At 33.7% G+C, this 20775-nt stretch overlaps 3 protein-coding genes across 3 annotated transcripts; all 3 read left to right on the top strand.

Annotated features, from left to right (window-relative positions):
• Nucleotides 1-389: 389 nt before the first annotated feature.
• Nucleotides 390-3903, top strand: LOC114182205 (uncharacterized). Its single transcript, XM_028069018.2, has 2 exons — nt 390-3163; nt 3364-3903. Exons 1-2 carry the CDS (start codon nt 463-465, stop codon nt 3780-3782), a joined length of 3120 nt encoding a protein of 1039 aa, XP_027924819.1. The 5' UTR covers nt 390-462; the 3' UTR covers nt 3783-3903.
• A 7615-nt stretch (nt 3904-11518) lies between these two features.
• Nucleotides 11519-15516, top strand: LOC114180414 (uncharacterized). The gene is made up of 2 exons (XM_028066733.2): nt 11519-14277; nt 14657-15516. The coding sequence occupies exons 1-2, from the start codon at nt 11631-11633 to the stop codon at nt 15067-15069; spliced, it is 3060 nt and encodes a 1019-aa protein (XP_027922534.1). The 5' UTR covers nt 11519-11630; the 3' UTR covers nt 15070-15516.
• A 1503-nt stretch (nt 15517-17019) lies between these two features.
• LOC114181851 (uncharacterized) lies at nt 17020-20651 on the top strand. Its single transcript, XM_028068458.2, has 2 exons — nt 17020-19774; nt 19923-20651. Exons 1-2 carry the CDS (start codon nt 17152-17154, stop codon nt 20333-20335), a joined length of 3036 nt encoding a protein of 1011 aa, XP_027924259.1. The 5' UTR covers nt 17020-17151; the 3' UTR covers nt 20336-20651.
• The last annotated feature ends 124 nt before the right edge of the window (nt 20652-20775 follow it).

The following is a 20775-nucleotide window of genomic DNA, read 5'->3' as shown; positions in this document are numbered from 1 at the left end:
AAGCAACAACACAACCTGAATCTAAACCAAACAAAATGAACAAGGTTTAGCAATATTTCTACGGCTATGTTTCAATGATAACAGATGTTACAGTGCAATCACAACATTACCCCTACATCATGATTCATGCACAGCACATTTTCCTGGCAAATCATGTTACATTTCTTGACTAATAACTTATTTGAAACTTGTCATCAAATTCTGATTGGTGAAAAGCAAAGTCAAGGTCTTCCATTGAATGGACATTTTATCACTGTCTTTTATGGTTGATTGTGACTTCATGGCCCAACACTTTCCACAGATGCGTGTTGCTTGAGTTGGAAATACAAATAACACACTCAACATGAATAGACCAAAGGATGTAACTACATCAGATGTTTCATTATATGTTAACTTTATTACAAACAAACCAGACACAAGACCTATTTAGCAGAACAATCATCAACATTCAACACTTATCCTATGTTCTATGCATATATATTCAGTGTTCAGTCCAAGCTTATAGTGAAAAAGTCTTCTTTCTCTTCCTTTGCAATTTCAAAAGCACTACACAATTACATGACAATACCATTTTACTACTATCTAACCATCTTCCTATTCCTGAGCTGTGTACACTCTCAGACTCAGCTGCAAGATCAAGAACATGCAGTGTTACTGCGCATAAAGCAGCACCTACAAAATCCTTCATTCCTCAGTCACTGGACCCCTTCAAACACCCTTCACTGCTTCTGGCCAGAGATAACATGCACCAGTGAATCTGTCACTGGATTAACTCTGTCCAAGAGCAGTATCCATCAAACACTTCCAGATTTCATGTGTGACCTCAAAAATCTCACACATGTTGATTTCAGCTTTAATTCCATTCCGGGGGAGTTCCCAACATTTCTCTATAAATGTTCCAAGCTGGTGTCACTCGACCTTGAAGGGAATGAATTTTCTGGTGCCATTCCTAATGACATAGACAAGTTGGTTAACTTGCAGCATCTTAATCTCGGTTCCACCAGCTTCAGTGGTGACATTCCTGCAAGCATTGGAAGGTTGAAGCAACTGAGATTTCTTCAACTTCACTATTGTCTATTCAATGGCACTTTTCCATCTGAGGGTATTGCCAACTTGTTCAATCTTGAGTTCTTGGACATTTCCTCTAACTTAGTGCTTCCTCCTTCAAAGTTCCCATCAGGCCTGACCCAGTTGAAAAAACTGAAGTTTTTGCACATGTACAGTTGCAACTTCTTCGGGGAAATTCCTGATACCATCGGAGAACTTGTGGCTTTGGAGAACTTGGATTTGTCAAAAAGCAATTTCAGTGGACATATTCCCAAAGGCTTGTTCATGCTCAGGAATTTGAGCATACTCTACCTCTTCAATAACAGTCTCTCCGGGGAGATTCCTGGTGAGATTGAAGCATTGAATTTGGTCGAACTCGATCTTGCACAGAACAATCTCGCAGGGAGAATACCTCAAGATTTTGGGAAGCTCCAAAAGCTAGAATGGTTAAGTTTGTCTCTCAATTACTTGTCAGGGGAGATTCCACAAAGCTTAGGCCTTCTTCCATCTCTCAAATATTTTCATATCATATACAACAAGTTTTCAGGTATTCTTCCTCCTGATTTTGGTCGCTACTCTGAGCTCAAAACATTTCTGGTTGCAAATAATAGTTTCAGTGGAAAACTCCCCGAGAACTTATGCTATCATGGTCAGTTACATAATTTATCTGCTTTTTGTAATCATCTGAGTGGGAACTTACCAGAATCACTTGGCCACTGTAGTAGTTTGACTGATGTAAAAATTTACAGCAATGAGTTTTCTGGTAGCATTCCTAGTGGTCTTTGGACTCTCAACTTGTCAGATTTCATGGTGAGCAATAACAAGTTCACTGGTGAGCTTCCTGAGAGATTGTCTCCAACTATTTCACGCTTGGAGATAAGTCACAACCAGTTTTCTGGTAGGATTCCATCTGGGGTATCTTCATGGACTAACATGGTAGTGTTCAAAGCCAGTGAGAACTACCTCAATGGAAGTGTTCCAAACGAGTTAACAAATCTTCCCAAGTTAACAACTCTATTGCTTGATCACAACCACCTCACAGGGCCACTTCCATCAGATATAATATCATGGAAGTCCCTGGAGAATCTAAATTTGAGCTATAACAAACTCTCTGGACAAATCCCAGATGTGATTGGTGAGTTACATGTACTGAATCAGCTTGACCTGTCAGAAAACCAGTTCTCAGGTCAAGTTCCTTCAGTACTTCCTAGACTCACCAATCTCAACCTATCCTCTAATCATCTCACAGGGAAGGTTCCGAATGAGTTTGAAAACTCTGTCTATTCCACCAGCTTTTTGAACAATCCTGGCCTCTGTGCTGATACACCAGTACTGAACCTAAATCTGTGTGATGTTGGTGCTGGCTTTGAAAAACCAACCAAAGGCTCTTCTTGGCCTCTTGCTTTGATTCCGTGTCTGGTGGCAGTAGCATTCTTGTTGGCTTTGCTGATATCAATCTTGATTGTCAAACTTTTCAGAAGAGGGAAACATGTGTTGGATAACTCATGGAAACTCATTTCCTTTCAAAGGTTGAGTTTCACCGAATCAGACATAGTTTCATCCATGACAGAACACAATGTTATTGGAAGTGGTGGATTTGGCACGGTGTACCGTGTCCCTGTTGATGGTTTAGACTATATTGCTGTGAAAAAGATCTCAAGTAACAGAAAGTTAGACCGAAAGCTAGAGAGCTCATTTCGTGCAGAAGTGAAAATACTGAGCAACATTCGTCATAAGAACATTGTGAAGTTGTTGTGTTGCATCTCTAACGAGGATTCCATGCTCCTTGTGTATGAGTATTTGGAAAACCGTAGCTTAGACAGGTGGCTGCACAATAAGGACAAGTCATCAACTGTGTCAGTTTCAGTTGATCATTTTGTGCTTGATTGGCCAAAGAGATTGAAAATTGCCATTGGGGTTGCTCATGGCTTGTGCTACATGCACCATGATTGCTTCCCACCGATTGTTCATAGAGATGTAAAAACAAGCAACATTCTTTTGGATGCTCAGTTCAATGCAAAAGTAGCTGATTTTGGTCTGGCTAGGATGTTAATGAAGCCAGGGGATCTTGCTACCATGTCATCTGTTGTTGGTTCATTTGGCTACATGGCTCCAGGTCAGCATGTTTTTATTCTCTAAACTTTGTACGTAAAATTATAATTTTTCACTATCTTTCGTACAATTTAATCTTCAAACGCTAAAGTTTAATAGATATAGTCCTCATAGTTCAATTCATCAGACTATAACGTTGTCATTGAGTTAAAAAAACTATATTCATAGGAATAAGTTTAATCTGAATGTGATATACAATTTCAGAATATGTTCAAACAACGCGAGTTAGTGAGAAGATTGATGTGTTCAGCTTTGGAGTGGTACTACTGGAGCTGACAACTGGTAAAGAAGCTAATTATGGTGATGAGCACTCTTCTCTTGCAGAGTGGGCATGGCGTCACATTATTGTAGGAAGCAAAATAGAAGAGCTGCTGGACAATGATTTCATGGATCCAAGTTACACAAATGAAATGTGCAGTGTTTTCAAAGTTGGGGTGTTGTGCACTTCTACACTTTCTGCTAATAGACCTTCCATGAAAGAGGTGCTACACATGTTGGTCACCATAGGAGAAGGGTTTGCTTTTGGAGAGGGGAATGTTAGGCACTGTGATGGTGTTCCACTTCTTAAGAATTCAAGATGGGAGTGTAGGGTGAATGATGCTATTGATGATGACAGTGATTAGTGACTAATGAAAAATGAGGGTGTGTTTTTCTGATAAGGGTTAAATATGTTTTTGATCATTTATTTTTTGGTGAATTTTGAAATTAGTCAATTTCAAAACTTTAGTCCTTCGTCTTTATAAATACATGTATTTAGTTCTTTTAATCAAATTTTGGTAGGTTGATTTAACATCTCAAGCTCGCGTTTCATAATAGTGTTTGACTTAACATTAAAGCAAAAATATGTCAAACAATATAAACAACTCAAATACAATCCTGAAATGCGTACGAAACATCAAATAAATCTAACAAATTTTGATTAAAAGGACTAAATCTACATATTTTGAAACATAAAGAACTAAATTGGTCCAAAATTTCAAATGGACTAATTCCAAAATTTACCGAAAGTTAAGGAAGTAATAACATATCTAACCCTTTTGATAATTAAGTTTGAGAGATGTAAAGTCAAAATTGTTTGATCCAAAGAAAGATAGTGAGAAATTTATAAATTTGACATGAAAGTCTATAAAATATTGTAAGTTTTGATATATTATAAATTATTATAAACTTTTAGTACATAAAAGAATTATACTGTAAAATAATAATAATAATTTTATTCAATTAATATCATTTTCCTGTAAATTTTATTATTATAACAAAAGTTGCACTTTTTTTTGGATATTTATAGATAGTTTGCTAGTAATTTGATAATTTAATATAATAATGTGATAGACTGGACAAACAATAATTTTTTTTAGAATATAATTTTAAATAATTCTGTGTTATTTTAAAAGTTAAACTCCTTTAACTGAATAAAAAATTAATTAATAAAATAAAACTTACACTTTTTATATATTAAAATTAGGAATTTTCAACATATTAATTGTTATCCAACTTAATTCAATTTTTTTTTTCATACAAATGAATATTAAAAACATCTCAATGCATTTAATGTTATAAATTAATAATCTAATTTGATTTATATATATTTTATTTATTTAATTAAATTATAATAATTATTAAATAGAGTTCATTTAGTTATTTTTTTAATTTTTTTTTTTGTTAAATTTAGCTTAAAAAAGCTTGTAATTGTCAAAATCTGGTTATCTCTATTTTTTCTTGGTTTACCTTCTTCCACCTTACTCCATCTCTTATCACATTTCTTCACTTTTCTTTCAAATATGAACTTCGTAGAGAAACCCTAATTCAAACCCATTTTTTACTCTCACAATTCAAAATCCTAACATTACGAAAAATGTCATAATCATTAACATATCTTGTGGTGATTTTGTAGGATGTAATGGGAGGTAGAAGGAGAAAGAAAAAAAATAAATAAATTATAATATAGAAGAAATTTTGACATGACATTTCAAAACAAAGTTAACACAACTGACCAAATTGATTATGCTTCACAAATATTAAAATCTTATTAAAAAATATAAAGATAAAAATAAGTTATATGTCTACATATAGAAACAAATTATTAGTTTATCCTTAATTTGTATAATATGCTAGTTTTGTTAAACGAAAAATTAAAGACCATTAATTTGTATAATATGCTAGTTTTATACTGAAAATTGGAAAAATCAAAGCCCTTCCATTTTTTTTCATCTTTAATCAATTCAATCAAAATTATTACGATTTATAATTTAAATTTATCAAAAGACTATTTATTTATAAGCATTCATATTGATAAGTGAAAAATATAGGATTAAATATGTTTTTAGTCCCCCTTCATCTATAAAATTGTGTGACTTTTGTCCTTTTAACCAAATTTTGTTAAGTTTATATGATATTTCAAGCGCATTTCATGATAGTATTTAAGTTGTTTATGTTATGAAATAAAGTGAATAATAGAGAGAATAATAGATAATAGAGAAGAAACAATAGAGAATAGGGAGCAACTCATTTGTGTATTATTATTGATAGGAAGAATCCTATCTATAGATACAATATGTAATCCATAAAGGAAACAAATCAACTTAGTTAATACAAATATTTACCATAAAGATTAAAGAATCATATGACATATGAGTAAATGTATCAAATCAATGGACAATCATTAATTCATAACACTCCCCCTTGAGTGTCCATTGATAAAAGAATGTGCCTCGTTAAAACCTTAATAGGAAAAGCCCTTTGGGATAAAAAAAAAACTAGTGAAGGAAAAAGAGTACAACATTCTGTATTATGTAATACAATATTGTTCATCACATTTCTATTTCTCCCCCTCATGTAAACTTACATCATTAAGGTGACGGAGTCCGAACTTGTGAATCATTTGCTCAAAAGTTCTCCTTGGCAAAAACTTCATAAATGACCTGCCATATTTTCACATGAATAAATTTTTGGATATCTATATCATCCTTTCAATTGAACAATACACTATTGTCTTCATATATGGTTGTTGATTCCATCTTTCTCGGGGATAGTCACAAGTTTCTTGCACATGTTGAATTATAAACCTTAACCAAACATATTCACAACTTTTCTCGTAATTTTGTATGATTAGACGATGTTGCTACTATGGTTTGTTTCATATACCTTCATGAAACCATTGTGCTACCACATGTGAACAAACATCTTGTTTGTGATCAACCATTGTGACATTGTAAGAATATGTAAAATAACATGCATATCCATAACCCATTGGTCTGAATCTGAATCATTTGGATGGAATAAGCTCATATTTGTAGTACCCTTAAAGTAACGAAGTATATGTTTTACTCCAAACCATTCTCTTCTTGTAGTTGAAGAACTATATCTTGCTTAACAAATTTACAGCAAATGCAACATTAGATCGAGTATAATTAGCAAGATACATTAGTGTTTCTATGACACAAAGATATGGTGCTTCTAGACCAAGAAGATCTTCATCATTTTCTTGAGGTCTAAGAAGAGTCTTTATCAACATCTAACGACCTCACAACTATTGGAGTACATAATGGACATGACTTGTCCATTTAACGATAATAATAATAATAATAATAATCACCGTCAAAATAAAAATAAAAATAATAAGACGGAGATGAAAATTGATAAAGTTAAATAATTCTTATCACAAGAGGACAAGTCATGTCCATTATGCACTCCAATAGTTGTGAGGTCGTTAGATGTTGATAAAGACTCTTCTTATACCTCAAGAAAATGATGAAGATCTTCTTGGTCTAGAAGCACCATATCTTAGTGTCATAGAAACACTAATGTATTTTGCTAATTATACTCGATCTAATGTTACATTTGTTGTAAATTTGTTAAGCAAGATATAGTTCTTCAACTACAAGAAAAGAATAATATAAGGTAAAATTATAATTTGAGAAAGGATTAGAAAGAGCTTGTATTAGACGCGCTGATAATTATAGAGAAAAAGCTTCCACTAGTCCTCAATTGGTTGAAGCATCGTGCTGATAACGTGTTATGAAATAAAGTGAATAATAGAGAGAATAATAGATAATAGAGAAGAAACAATAGAGAATAGAGAATAGGGAGCAACTCATTTGTGTATTATTATTGATAGGAAGAGTCCTATTTATAGATACAATATGTAATCCATAAAGGAAACAAATCAACTTAGTGTTAATACAAATATTTACCATAAAGAGTAAAGAATCATATGAGTAAATGTATCAAATCAATGGAAAATCATTAATTCATAATAGTTTACACATTTTCGCTTAAATGTTAACTCAAATATTATCATAAAATACGTTTAAAATGTCAAATAAACTTAACAACATATAGTAAAAATGACTAAATCCACACATTTTTAAAAATAAATGACTAAATTGGTATAAAGTTTCAAAAAGAAACTAATTCCAAAATTCACTAAAATTTGAGAAACCAAAAACATATTTAATCTAAAAATATATTACGACTCTTATTATATATAATAAATCTTCCTAATTATTATCAAGCAAAATATATATATATATATATATATATATATATTATAAATCTTATTAATTTTTCAATTTTTTTTAAAAACTTCCTATTTCACTGCAAAATTAAATTCTACAAAATCTAGTTTCTCCAATTATTTTTTCCATTTTTCCATCATATATCTCTTTTAAGTGCTTAACCTAATAATGGCTTGATCCAAGCCATTGAAATGACTTAAACATCAAACCAAAAATAATCTCAACAACCACTTTTAATTGGTTCACATTTCCATTTTGCTTTATTCAAACACAACTTAACCCATTCACACTCTTACTCCTTTTTACTCAGTAAAGCACTGAGTGTAACATGATAAAAAGCTTGAAATGGCTTAAAATATTTAATTATTGCTAAAAAAGAAGCATTAAATTGAACATAATGGAAGACTTGACCACTAAAGCACTATGAAAGTTGTAAGTTGACTTTAGTGTTTGACCATAAGTCCTTTGTGGTCTTCTTTAAGTCAACCATTTTCCTTTTAGACTCTGTTTGGAAGCACATTGTGAAAGTAGTTTGATTGAGGTAAAAGTGATTATTTATAATGATTTAGTTCATTTCAAACAAAATGTTTTTTTTCTAATTAAAGTTAATCTGAATTTATTCATAATTAAAATTAAAACAAAATGTTCATTTCAACTTGATTTTAGGGAGAACAAACAAGTAACATTCCCATAAAAAATAATATAAAATATAAAAAAACAACAACTAATTAATCTTTCCACTAACAACATGTGATGTAACTTTTTTGTTTCATTTTATTGACATGAATGAAATAAAGTTGCATTATTTTGATATTCTTTCAATTTTTTACGTATTAATTGTTTTAAAATTATAATAATACAAATAAATTAAGGGCGGTGGATTTTTTAATAAAGTATACAGATGTAAAATTACTATAGAACTTACAAGAGCAAGTTATGAAAAATGATAGATTTTTATTATTGAAATAAATTTCATTAGAGTTCTTAAATATGACGTTTGTCACAAAACAAAAATTATAAGGATTTTTGTGACGACCCAAAAGCACTAGAGACTTTGTTCTTTATAGCACAAAAAAATGTTTAAAAACATTTAGTTGATTTGAATTTGGATTTATTATATTCTTTTCATCAAATTTAAATTTATATTTTTTTTCTGGAATACGATTTTTTGTTCTTTTGCTTAAATATAATTAAATATTTCTCTATCGTTTTAATTAATTGACTCAGTTGCTCTTAAAATAAGACAAATGATATAATAATATCAAGAAATATAAAAAATTATAAAATACTATGAGGAAGAAGGTTTAATAAATTTAGACATTCTTATCAATTTCAGTGGCTGGAAAAATACAAAGAACTAGAAAAAAGAAAAAAAAAAATGTAAACACTATAGGAGTAATTTCCGCGAAGTGTTTGTGGATTTGTATGGATAAATTGTCAAGTTTTCTTCCATTGCTTTAAGGAATTTTTTTTTCTTTCTTTTACATGCACAGTATAATACTTTGATCATTGCTCCAGTAGATTTGTAATTATTTATAAGAATTAAAATACCAAACAAATTAAGGGTGTTTTGTTAATTTTCAACACGATAAGGATGAAACAAATGTAAAATAGTGATTTATCGTATTAATTTAAAAAAAATAAATATTACCTATTGTATTGTTTGGGCCGGTTTACAAGATAACTAATCATTCAATTAATATAAATACATTACTAACTATGATAAAGAAATATTGTTTTATGATTAGGTCAATTCTAATCACGAACTATGAAAAAGACTATAAATTAAATTAAAAATATAACTGTTAGAATTTTTATCTCGCATTAATTGTTATATTAATTATTTGTATTAAGAAAACCGAAAACCGATGAACAAAACATGAAACTCAAATAAACCAGAAAATTATTGTAGTCGATGATCGTTCTATCCAAAAATACATATAGTCAGTCATATTTAATCAATTTTAATACTAATGTATATCCAACTTGTCTATTTAATATATCATGAACTTGAACTTTCAATACCTAAAATTGTGAAATTAAATTAATCAAAACTTTGATCATTTTTGTGAGGATAATTTGAATGGTTAAATTATATGGTGGACATGCATTCGTTATTCAGTGTACTATTTGAAGAAATGGAAGCGAAGTTGAAGTCAATTTTTGGCATTTTCGCTCCTTCCACAGTTCCCTTAGCAAGAAGGCAACAATCATTTTCTGAATGCTGGTGCCAGCATCCAGATTGAGACTTGATTCATCCATTTTCTTATGAACTGTGATTGAAATTTCGTCCTAAATCAAAGGATAAAACTAGAAAACAAAAAGTTTTGTTGGAAAAGAAAAGTATACAAAGTAGAAAATAAAGGCAATGCAATTTCATCTAAGTGTTTGTCGGGTTGAAGTCTCTTCGTGTTAGGTTTACAGAGGCGGTTTCACTAGGGAGATACAATACCAATGAGATTTGAGTCCAATCAGATAAGATATTGACACGACTCTCAACCTAAAACCTTAAGACAACGAGTTTATGGGTTTTTATCCTTATATAATGCTCTACTTTCTCATTTCTAACCAATGTAAGACTTAGACTCATACTTAGATTTTTAACGGTTTGGAACATAAGTGTGATTCTAAATTCCATATCGGATAAAAGTAAAAAAAATTGAATATGGTATAAGAAAAAAAGCCATAGATTAATTTTTATAAAAGTTTGGATCGAAAGTAACGTTAATCTTTTGTTTGGATAAGAATGGCTAATTTTTTAGAATGAAAATGAGTTTAGAATAATCCTTAGTTTTTATTTCCACCTCCATAAAGTCTTTGGTACACGAGTGGGAGAAAATTCTAAGTTCAAAGTTCTGGTTAGTTTATTTAGTTTTATGTTTGACCAGTGATTCTTTTATGTTTTCACCAACCCATTAATTATCCATTATTCTAATTCATTGCATAGAAAATTAAAATTCAGTGGAAATTAAAATTCAGTGGAAATTTACAGTGGGTGCTGAATGTCCATATTATTACTTTTGTAACATGGAAAAAACTAAACTCTTTTTATTTTTAATTTCTAAAATAAATAATAAGAGCTTAAAATTAAGTATGAAAACAAACATGTCAGACAAAAAATAAAGCACATTTTTTTTTACTTTTAAAGTCTCACACCTCAATTATCGATTTCAAAATTATATTATCAAGTCAACGTCAATGACACATAGTATAACTAAATCTGCAATCAGATATTATCAATATCTTAGAAAAATAACAATATTTGTTTAGCATATACAATTTCTGTAATTAGTTATCATAATTTTTTTAACTCTGTATCTTCTAATTGAGAATCAGAACCTAATCGATGCAAAAATTTACTGCTAGATAGATTTTCTTCAAAGATGTTATCTTTCACTTTTTCTTTCTTTTTTTAAGAATCTTTCGCCGAAGAATCCTACGAGGAGAAGTTATGATGCAGAAGCAACATAGTACAGCTAGCATTTGTGTGATCAATAATGCAGAATTCTATATATAATAGAATTTTTATATAATTATATTATGTGGAAACTTTATATCTATCTAATTTTTAAATGCGCATAAATTCAATATTAAGCTTCAACCACTTGACTTCAACGTAAAAAAATAGACATCATGAGAAAAATTGAAATTGGCTCGATGGTTACAAGGTGGTCTTCAACTGCTATTGTTGCGTCACATGACCGAAGTTTTCAAACATAGATGTTTTTGTTTTGTTTTCTCTGTAGTAGTTGTACTTTTCGCAGTTCCACTTCTGGTTATTTTCTATCCATACATTGTGGCTTTGACTTTCTGACCCGCCAAAATTGAATGGCATGTTTCGAAGGAACCCAACAATTCTCAACTTTTCAGCATGTAAAAACCAAACATCACACCATGAAATCTGTAACAAGTTAGCTTCTTTTCTTTTCAAACTTGAAAAACTCAATCACCAAGATGGAACTGTTCATCCCATCATCATTATCATCATCGTATCTGAAACTGTTGTTTCAGTCTCTTGTGATCTTACTTCTGGTTTTTACTCATGCAAACTCCGAGTCTCAATCTCAGCTGCATGATCAAGAACATGCAATCTTACTGAGGATAAAGCAGTACCTTGAAAACCCTTCATATCTCAGTCACTGGACCTCATCAAACTTCTCTCACTGTTCTTGGCCAGAGATAACGTGCAACAACGATGATTCTGTCACTGGCTTAACATTGTCCAACAACAGCATCATTCAAACCATACCCTCTTTCATATGTGACCTCAAAAACCTCACACATGTTGATTTCTACAACAATTTAATTCCTGGGGAGTTCCCAATACATCTCCTCAATTGCTCCAAGTTGGAGCACCTAGACCTGGCTATGAACAACTTTGTTGGCAGCATCCCTCGTGACATTGGCAACTTATCGAATCTGCAGTTTCTTAACCTTGGTTACACCAATTTCTCTGGTGACATTCCTTCTACCATTGGAAATCTAAAGGAGCTCACGAATCTTCAACTTCAGAACTGCCTATTCAATGGAACCACCCCCTCTGAGATTGGCAACTTGTCCAATCTTGAGTTCTTGGAGTTGTCATCTAACCCCATGTTTCCTCCTTCGAGGTTGCATGATAACTGGATGCGGTTGAACAAGTTGAAGTATTTTTTCATGTTTGATTGCAACTTGGTCGGGGAGATCCCTGAAACCATTGGAAACATGGTGGCTTTGGAGAGACTTGATCTATCGCAAAACGATTTGAGTGGTGAAATTCCCGGGGGTTTGTTCATGCTGAAGAATCTGAACATAATTTTTCTGTCTAGAAATAATCTTTCTGGGGTGATACCTGATGTGGTTGAAGCACTTAATTTGACCATCATTGACCTATCGCAGAATTCTCTCTCAGGAAAAATACCAGAAGGTTTTGGAAAGCTTCAACATTTAACTGGTTTGGCTTTGTCTATAAATAACTTGCAAGGGGAGATACCACATAGCATTGGCCTTCTTCCATCTCTGATAGATTTTAAAGTGTTTTCCAACAATTTATCAGGTACTCTTCCTCCTGATTTTGGCCGCAACTCAATGCTTAGATCCTTTTTGATTTCAAATAATGGTTTTAGTGGAAAGCTACCCGAGAACTTGTGCTATAATGTTCACTTGGAAAACTTAACTACCTATGAGAATTATCTTAGTGGGGAGTTGCCACAATCACTTGGTAATTGTAGTAGCCTGACAGATCTGAAAATTTATAGTAATGAGTTTTCTGGTAGCATTCCCAGTGGTCTTTGGACTTTAAATTTGTCAACTTTCATGGTGAGTCATAATAAGTTCACTGGTGAGCTTCCTGAGAGATTGTCCTCGAGTATTTCGCGGTTGGAGATAGATTACAATCAGTTTTATGGTAGGATTCCAACTGGGGTGTCTGCATGGACTAATGTGGTTGTGTTTATAGCCAGCAAGAACAACCTTAATGAGAGTATTCCAAGAGAGTTAACAGCACTTCCCAAGCTAACAACACTATTGCTTGATCAGAACCAGCTCACAGGGTCACTTCCCTCAGATATAATATCATGGAAGTCCCTTGGGAATCTGAATTTGCGTCAAAACCAACTCTCTGGACATATTCCTGATTCAATTGGTCATTTACCTAATCTCAACCAGCTTGATCTGTCAGAAAATCAGTTCTCAGGTCAAATTCCTTCTATTCCTACCAGACTCACCAATCTCAATCTTTCCTCCAATTATTTGACTGGGAGGGTTCCAAGTGCATTTGAAAATTCTGCTTTTGAAACCAGCTTTTTGAACAATTCTGGCCTTTGTTCTGATACCCCAGCACTGAATCTCAGATCCTGTAATTATAGCTCTGAAAGTGAAAGCAAGGACTCATCTTGGTCTGTTGCTTTGATCATAAGTCTGGTGGTAGTGGCCTGTTTTCTGGCTCTGTTGGCATTATTCTTGAGCATCAGATATTACAGAAAAAGAAAGAGTGGATTGGATAGGTCATGGAAGCTTATTTCTTTCCAAAGGCTGAGTTTCACTGAATCAAACATTGTGTCATCACTCACAGAAAATAACATTATTGGCAGTGGTGGCTATGGTGCAGTGTACCGTGCTGCAGTTGATGATTTAGGCTATGTTGCTGTGAAGAAGATTTGGGACAACAAAAAGATAGACAAGAAGCTTGAGGACTCATTCCACACTGAAGTTAAAATATTGAGCAGCATTCGTCACAGAAACATTGTGAAGTTGATGTGTTGTGTCTCCAAAGAGGATTCTATGCTCCTTGTGTATGAGTATGTGGAAAACCGCAGCCTGGACAGGTGGTTGCACAGGAAGAATAAATCATCATCAGCTGTTTCAGGTTCAGTTCATCATGTTGTTCTTGATTGGCCAAAGAGATTGCATATAGCGACTGGAACTGCACAGGGTTTGAGCTACATGCATCATGATTGTTCACCACCTATTGTTCATCGAGATGTGAAAACAAGCAACATTCTTTTGGATGATCAATTCAATGCAAAAGTTGCTGATTTTGGTCTGGCCAGGATCTTGATGAAACCAGGGGAACTTGCCACCATGTCAGCTGTGATTGGATCATTTGGCTATATGGCTCCAGGTGAATGACATGCCAAAATTTAGTTTCCTTCAAAGTAAAACATAGCACAACACTTTGATACACTAACATGAGTACTATTTATGCCATTCTCTAATCAAAACTAACATTTTATCAGTAATCATGTTGGAAGTCTTACACCGATTACAGATAAAGTCAATTTATAGTATATATGTGGGTGTAAATCTTACCTTACAAGTTGGTTTTGTGGGGTTGAGTTAGGCTTAAGTCCATTTCTTATCAAATCATTGCTAACTTTAGTTATGAAGATTATATACTCAAAAACAACAATTGTATCTTGAATACTATATCTATGTTTTGTCCATGAATATATTGCTTGGTTGAGTTAACATGAATGGTTTTTGAAACACTTGAATTGCAGAGTATATACAAACAACTAGAGTCAGTGAAAAGATTGATGTCTTCAGCTTTGGGGTAATCCTATTGGAACTTACAACTGGTAAAGAAGCTAATTATGGTGATGAGCACTCATCTCTTGCAGAGTGGGCGTGGCGGCACCATCAATTAGGAAGCAACATAGAAGAGCTGCTAGACAAAGAAGTCATGGAATCCAGTTACTTAGGTGAAATGTGTAAGGTTTTCAAACTAGGTGTTATGTGCACTGCAACACTTCCTTCTACTAGACCATCCATGAAAGAGGTTCTACAAGTTTTGCTTTCTTGTGAGGAATCATTTTCTAAGGGAGAGAGTAATATTAGCCACTGTGATGATGATGTTCCCTTTCTTAAAAATTCAAGAAGAGAGCACAAGTTGGATATTGATAATGATAGCTAGCTAGCTAGATAGGTGTCATGTTGAAGTTGGAGCTTAGAAATTTCTCCTCAAATTCGTATTACTCGAAGATTCCTTATCTGAGTGAAAATAACCAACTGAAAATCCATGGAGATTATTACCAATTCAGAATTGACTTCAGTGAAACACAGCCACAGAATTGAAGAATTAGAACATCAATACTGCAGAATGCATGAAAAGTGACAAAATTTAAAGTACTTCTTTTTGGTATGTGAGATAAATCCTCAGGAATGGTGACTTGGTACAAGGATTCCAATTAAGAGAATCTCTCAAGTACTTTGTAACTTATCTCTAGTCCTTAATATTTTTTGGGATCACAGTTTCTCCCAAAGAAAATTTTGTGTCATTTTCCAAGTTTTTTTCTGTAGTTTATGTAAAAAAATACATAATTTCAATATTAGTACTTGATACTCAAATTATTCTCCCAAATTTCTTCTGTAAAAAGGAACCTGTTATTGCTTGGATTTGGTTTTTCCATAGATACCCATTTTAATTTGATGAAAGCAGAAAGTCACAGGGTTATGACCTGATTGATATCACCAAGAATAAATTTTTATGCCCAGTTCAACTATTGAAGATTTTTATGCTCATAGCTAACTAAAAAGCATTTAAGATATGATTTTGGGAATAACTACTATAAAAGATAGACAAATTTGACAAATTTGTTATATATCTCAGTATATGATTTGATGTTAGTGATAAAAAATATTTATACTGACATTCTAATTATATTCTATTTGGAAACCAAGATAAGAAAACTAAAATACTTAATCTATAATATCAAATGGACAAAATTGTGAAAATAATATGCTAAAGAAAGGAGCATCACAGGAATAGTCAATATCAGTGTGCTTTCTAGAAGGCTTTTGCATACTTCTATGTTCACATATCTTTTCATTGACTATTCAAAAGTGTAAAGTATTTGTGGTGCTGATGAAAAGGGAAAGAAAGAAAAAAAGAATACGAAGTTGATGTGATAAGGTTCAAAAATACTTCATAAATTGCGGCAATGCATCGTGGGCTTGTACATGGATTTTAAAACTGTGGCTGTCTCTTGGTCTGTGTTCACATTCACACGTGAATCGAGGTCAAAGTTTTGTGATGATTGACGCAAACTATTCTAAATAATTGAATTAGTTGGCCCTTAGTTATAGTAAAAAAGAGGATCAAACCTACTAAAAGCCTTGAAACACGTAGATTCAGAGTAAAGAAAACATCTCCAGGTTGGAAACCATAACGTGAAGTCTAGTACATATAATATTGGTCACATAATAACTACTACTTTAATATGTTTTAGTGGCCCCATTATTCTATTATTCTCTGGGTGAATCTTAAATACTTCTGTATACCAACTCTTCAATGTGCTGAAATTCATTAAAGGGAGTAATCTCTTCTGTATCATATATTTTTGAAAATTCAAGTGTAAACTTAAGTCCGACACTAGATAGAAATGAGAAAGTTGAACACCATATCTAGAAGACCCGTAAACCTAATCACTTAAGATTTTGATCTGAAAGTGATATCAATCTCTAATGTGATTGAGTTCAAGTTTTATTGGCTTTGTGTTTGAGTTCAAGTTTTATTGGCTTTGTGTCTCTCTGGTGAATTCTCCTTTATAGATCCATCAAATTGTAGGGATTCACAGAGATTTTTTATATGGAATATTTAACTGCATATTTAGGAGAGAATGTTATCTGATAATCATGTCAGACTATACTGGTAAAAGAACCCTCATAACTCTGGAAGAATACTAAAAATAAAAGTTACCTTTACTAATTTATGTGGCACATAGAGATGCTATTACTGTAATATCTTAACAAAAAGTGTTCAACCTGTGGTCTCTGAGCTGACCCACATAAAATTGGCATTATGCAGAATAGGTAAATGGGCATGCCAAGTTTGAAAGCAAGCTACGAAGTCAATCATTGTTCAACTTGTCAGTCATACTCTGTGTGAGTGGGTGTGGTTGTTACCAATAAGAAAAGTAATTGATTCTCATACATTATCACTTCATCATTGAATGGCACCATGAATGAGAGATCTAGAAACAATTCATAAAACAAGATGAACAAATTTACCTCATCATGTGTCAAAATGCCAATCCTCCCTCTTCTCTCCTTCCTCTTTCTGATCTTTGCAAACTCTGAGTCTCACTCTTTGCTGTATGATGAAGAGCATGCTGTCCTATTGAAGATAAAACAATACCTGCAAAATCCACCATTCCTCCATCACTGGATCCCATCAAACTCCTCACATTGCACTTGGCCAGAGATCACATGCATCAATGGCTCAGTCACTTCACTGACCATGTACAACACCAACATCACTCAAAAACTGCCACCTTTCCTATGTGACCTCAAAAACCTCACACATGTAGATTTTCAGTTGAATTACCTTCCTGGGGAGTTCCCTAAATCTCTCTACAACTGCTCCAAGCTTGAGTACCTTGACCTCTCACAGAACCTCTTTGTTGGTGAGATTCCTGAAGACATTCATCACTTGGCTGGCCTGCGTTTTCTTAACCTTGGTGGCAACAACTTCTCTGGTGATATCCCAGCCAGCATAGGGAACTTGAAGGAGCTAAGAAACCTTCAACTTCATCAGTGTCTTTTCAATGGTACTTTCCCGGCTGAAATTGGGAACTTGTCCAACCTTGAGTTGTTGTATCTGTTCTCAAACCACATGCTCCCTCCCTCAAAGTTTCCATCAAGCTTGACCCAGTTGAACAAATTGAAGAGCTTTGATATGCATGGATCCAACTTGGTAGGGGAAATCCCCGAAACCATTGGAAACATGGTGGCGTTGGAGGTATTGGATTTGTCACAAAATGGTTTGAGTGGAGAAATTCCCAAAGGTTTGTTTATGCTGAAAAATCTTAGCGTTCTATATATTTACAAGAACAGCCTCTCTGGGGACATGCCTGGAGTGGTTGAAGCATTCAACTTGACAGAAATTGATCTTTCAGACAATAATCTTAGTGGGAAAATACCAGATGATTTGGGAAAGCTCAGCAAGTTAATATTCTTGTCTTTGGCTACGAACCAATTATCAGGGAAGGTACCAGAAAGCATTGGTCGTCTACCAGCTTTGATAGAATTTCTTGTTTTTGTCAACAATTTATCAGGCACTCTTCCACCAGATTTCGGTCGGATCTCAAAGCTTGAAACTTTTCAGGTTGCATCTAATAGTTTCACAGGAAGTTTGCCACAGAACTTGTGCTACCATGGAAGGTTAGATGGTTTAACTGCTTACGACAATAACCTAAGTGGGGTTTTGCCAGAATCTCTAGGAAGTTGCAATAGCCTGCGATATCTGAGGATTGAAAACAATGAACTTTCTGGCAACATTCCTAGTGGTCTATGGACATCTTTGAGTTTATCAACCATTAAAATAAACGAAAACAAGTTCACTGGTCAGCTTCCGGAAAGATTGGCTGAGAATCTTTCAGACATAGGCATAAGTTACAATCAGTTTTCTGGTAGAATTCCACATGGAGTGTCTTCTTCCTGGAAGAATATTGTGTCATTCAATGCCAGTAACAACCTCTTCAATGGTAGTATTCCACCGGAGCTAACATCTCTTCCTCAATTAACAACTCTTCTGCTTGATCATAACCAGTTCACAGGACCACTTCCTTCAGATATAATCTCATGGAAGTCCTTGATAAATCTAAATTTGAGCCACAATCAACTCTCTGGAGAAATCCCTCTTGCAATTGCTCAGTTACCTGCTCTTAATATTTTGGATTTATCAGAGAACAGAATATCTGGTCAAATTCCACATCAACTGGCTCTTACAAGACTCACAAATATGAATTTGTCCTCCAATAATTTGGTAGGAAGGATTCCAAGTGAATTTGAAAATCTTGTGTATGCCAGCAGCTTTTTGAACAATCCTGGTCTCTGTGCTGACACTGCAGTACTAAACCTTATCTTGTGCAATTCCAGGCCTCAAAGGGTTGGAATTGATAGAAGATCTGAAACTCATGTTATAATCTTAAGCCTGGTGGTAGCAGCTTCCTTTCTGGCTTTGTTGTCATTGTTTTTGATGATCAGAGTTTACAGAAAAAGAAAGCAGGAACTGAAAAGGTCATGGAAGCTCACTTCCTTTCAAAGGCTCAGTTTCACAAAAGGAAACATTGTGTCCTCAATGTCAGAACACAATATTATTGGCTGTGGTGGGTATGGTGCAGTATATCGTGTCGCTGTTGGTGATTCAAACTATGTTGCAGTGAAGAAGATCCGCAGTAACAGAAAGTTAGAGGAGAAGCTTGTGAGTTCATTTCTTGCGGAAGTTGAAATTCTGAGCAATATTCGTCATAACAACATTGTGAAGTTGCTATGCTGTGTTTCCAAAGAGGATTCTCTTCTCCTTGTCTACGAGTACCTTGAAAACCTTAGCCTTGATAGATGGCTGCACAACAAAAGTAAGCAAACAGCTCCAGGTTCAGTCCTTGATTGGCCAAAGAGATTACATATAGCCATTGGAGCTGCACAAGGTTTGTGCTATATGCATCATGACTGCTTGCCACCTGTTGTTCATCGCGATGTGAAAACAAGTAACATTCTATTGGACTCTAAATTCAATGCCAAAGTTGCTGATTTTGGTCTAGCCATGATGTTGATGAAGCCAGAAGAACTTGCAACCATGTCAGCTGTGGCCGGCACATTTGGCTATATTGCTCCAGGTAAAAACAAGTTACAAATGTATTACTTAAAGTCTATTTTTTAACATGGTATCAGAATCATGTGTTAGAGTCTATCTTAGCAAAATTGATTGTTTGTTGAATCTATTGTTCCACTCGGTCTAAATTTTTGTTCATGCATGAATTGCAGAATATGCTCAAACAACAAGGGTCAATGAGAAGATAGATGTGTATAGCTTTGGAGTAGTCCTATTGGAACTGACAACCGGAAAAGAAGCTAATCATGGAGATGAGTACTCATCTCTGGCAGAGTGGGCGTGGCGCCACATTCAGGTAGGGACAGATGTAGAAGATATTTTGGACAAAGAAATTAAGGAAGCTTGTTACATGGATGAAATCTGCAACATCTTCAAACTTGGGGTCATGTGCACTGCAACACTGCCAGCTAGTAGACCTTCCATGAAGGAAGTTCTGAAAATTTTGCTCACCTGCAACAGTCCACTCAGCATTGGAGACAAGAATGTTGGGTTCTATGATTCTGCTCCACTTCTTAAGAATTCAAAATGGGAAAATCAGGTGGAATATTATACTGATGATGATTGAATATTTACAAATAGGTGGATTGCATCCTTGTTCAAGAATCTTATCTGTCTGATAAACTTTAACCAAATGGCTAGTTTTGAAGTCAGAAAAGGAGACAATCAAAGTAGTAGCAAGACTAAAGTAGTTAGATAGAGTAGAACATAAATAGGCTCAGATTTGTGGATTAATGTAATTGAAGTACTTTGATAAGTTGGAATGGTAATTAAGTTGAGTTGTATGGAAAGAGAAATGCCTTTCTAAGTTCTTCACTTTTCATTTTTTCTGAAGAAAAATATCCTCATCAATGAAAGTCGTGAGATTAATTTTTCAAGACGTAGAGATTATGAAAGGAAGTTTAACCTCTATAAGGTTTTTTCTTCATACACAGACAATCAAAGTCCTATCTGAAATAATATAAATATGAGTGTAAGTTTCATATTAAAATGAAATAATAAAGTTTC

This window comes from Vigna unguiculata, chromosome 4 (assembly GCF_037176805.1).
Source record: "Vigna unguiculata cultivar grain cowpea cultivar isolate G323 ecotype 2 chromosome 4, ASM3717680v1, whole genome shotgun sequence".
In the NCBI taxonomy this organism is placed as follows: domain Eukaryota; kingdom Viridiplantae; phylum Streptophyta; class Magnoliopsida; order Fabales; family Fabaceae; genus Vigna; species Vigna unguiculata.
This window is presented reverse-complemented; position numbering and strand designations above follow the sequence as displayed.

Coding starts and splice junctions, on each gene's coding strand:
- LOC114182205 (XM_028069018.2), top strand. CDS start 463: ATGTTCTATGCATATATATTCAGTGTTCAGTCCAAGCTTATAGTGAAA. Junction 3,164..3,363: donor ATTTGGCTACATGGCTCCAG/GTCAGCATGTTT, acceptor ATACAATTTCAG/AATATGTTCAAACAACGCGA.
- LOC114180414 (XM_028066733.2), top strand. CDS start 11,631: ATGGAACTGTTCATCCCATCATCATTATCATCATCGTATCTGAAACTG. Junction 14,278..14,656: donor ATTTGGCTATATGGCTCCAG/GTGAATGACATG, acceptor CTTGAATTGCAG/AGTATATACAAACAACTAGA.
- LOC114181851 (XM_028068458.2), top strand. CDS start 17,152: ATGAACAAATTTACCTCATCATGTGTCAAAATGCCAATCCTCCCTCTT. Junction 19,775..19,922: donor ATTTGGCTATATTGCTCCAG/GTAAAAACAAGT, acceptor CATGAATTGCAG/AATATGCTCAAACAACAAGG.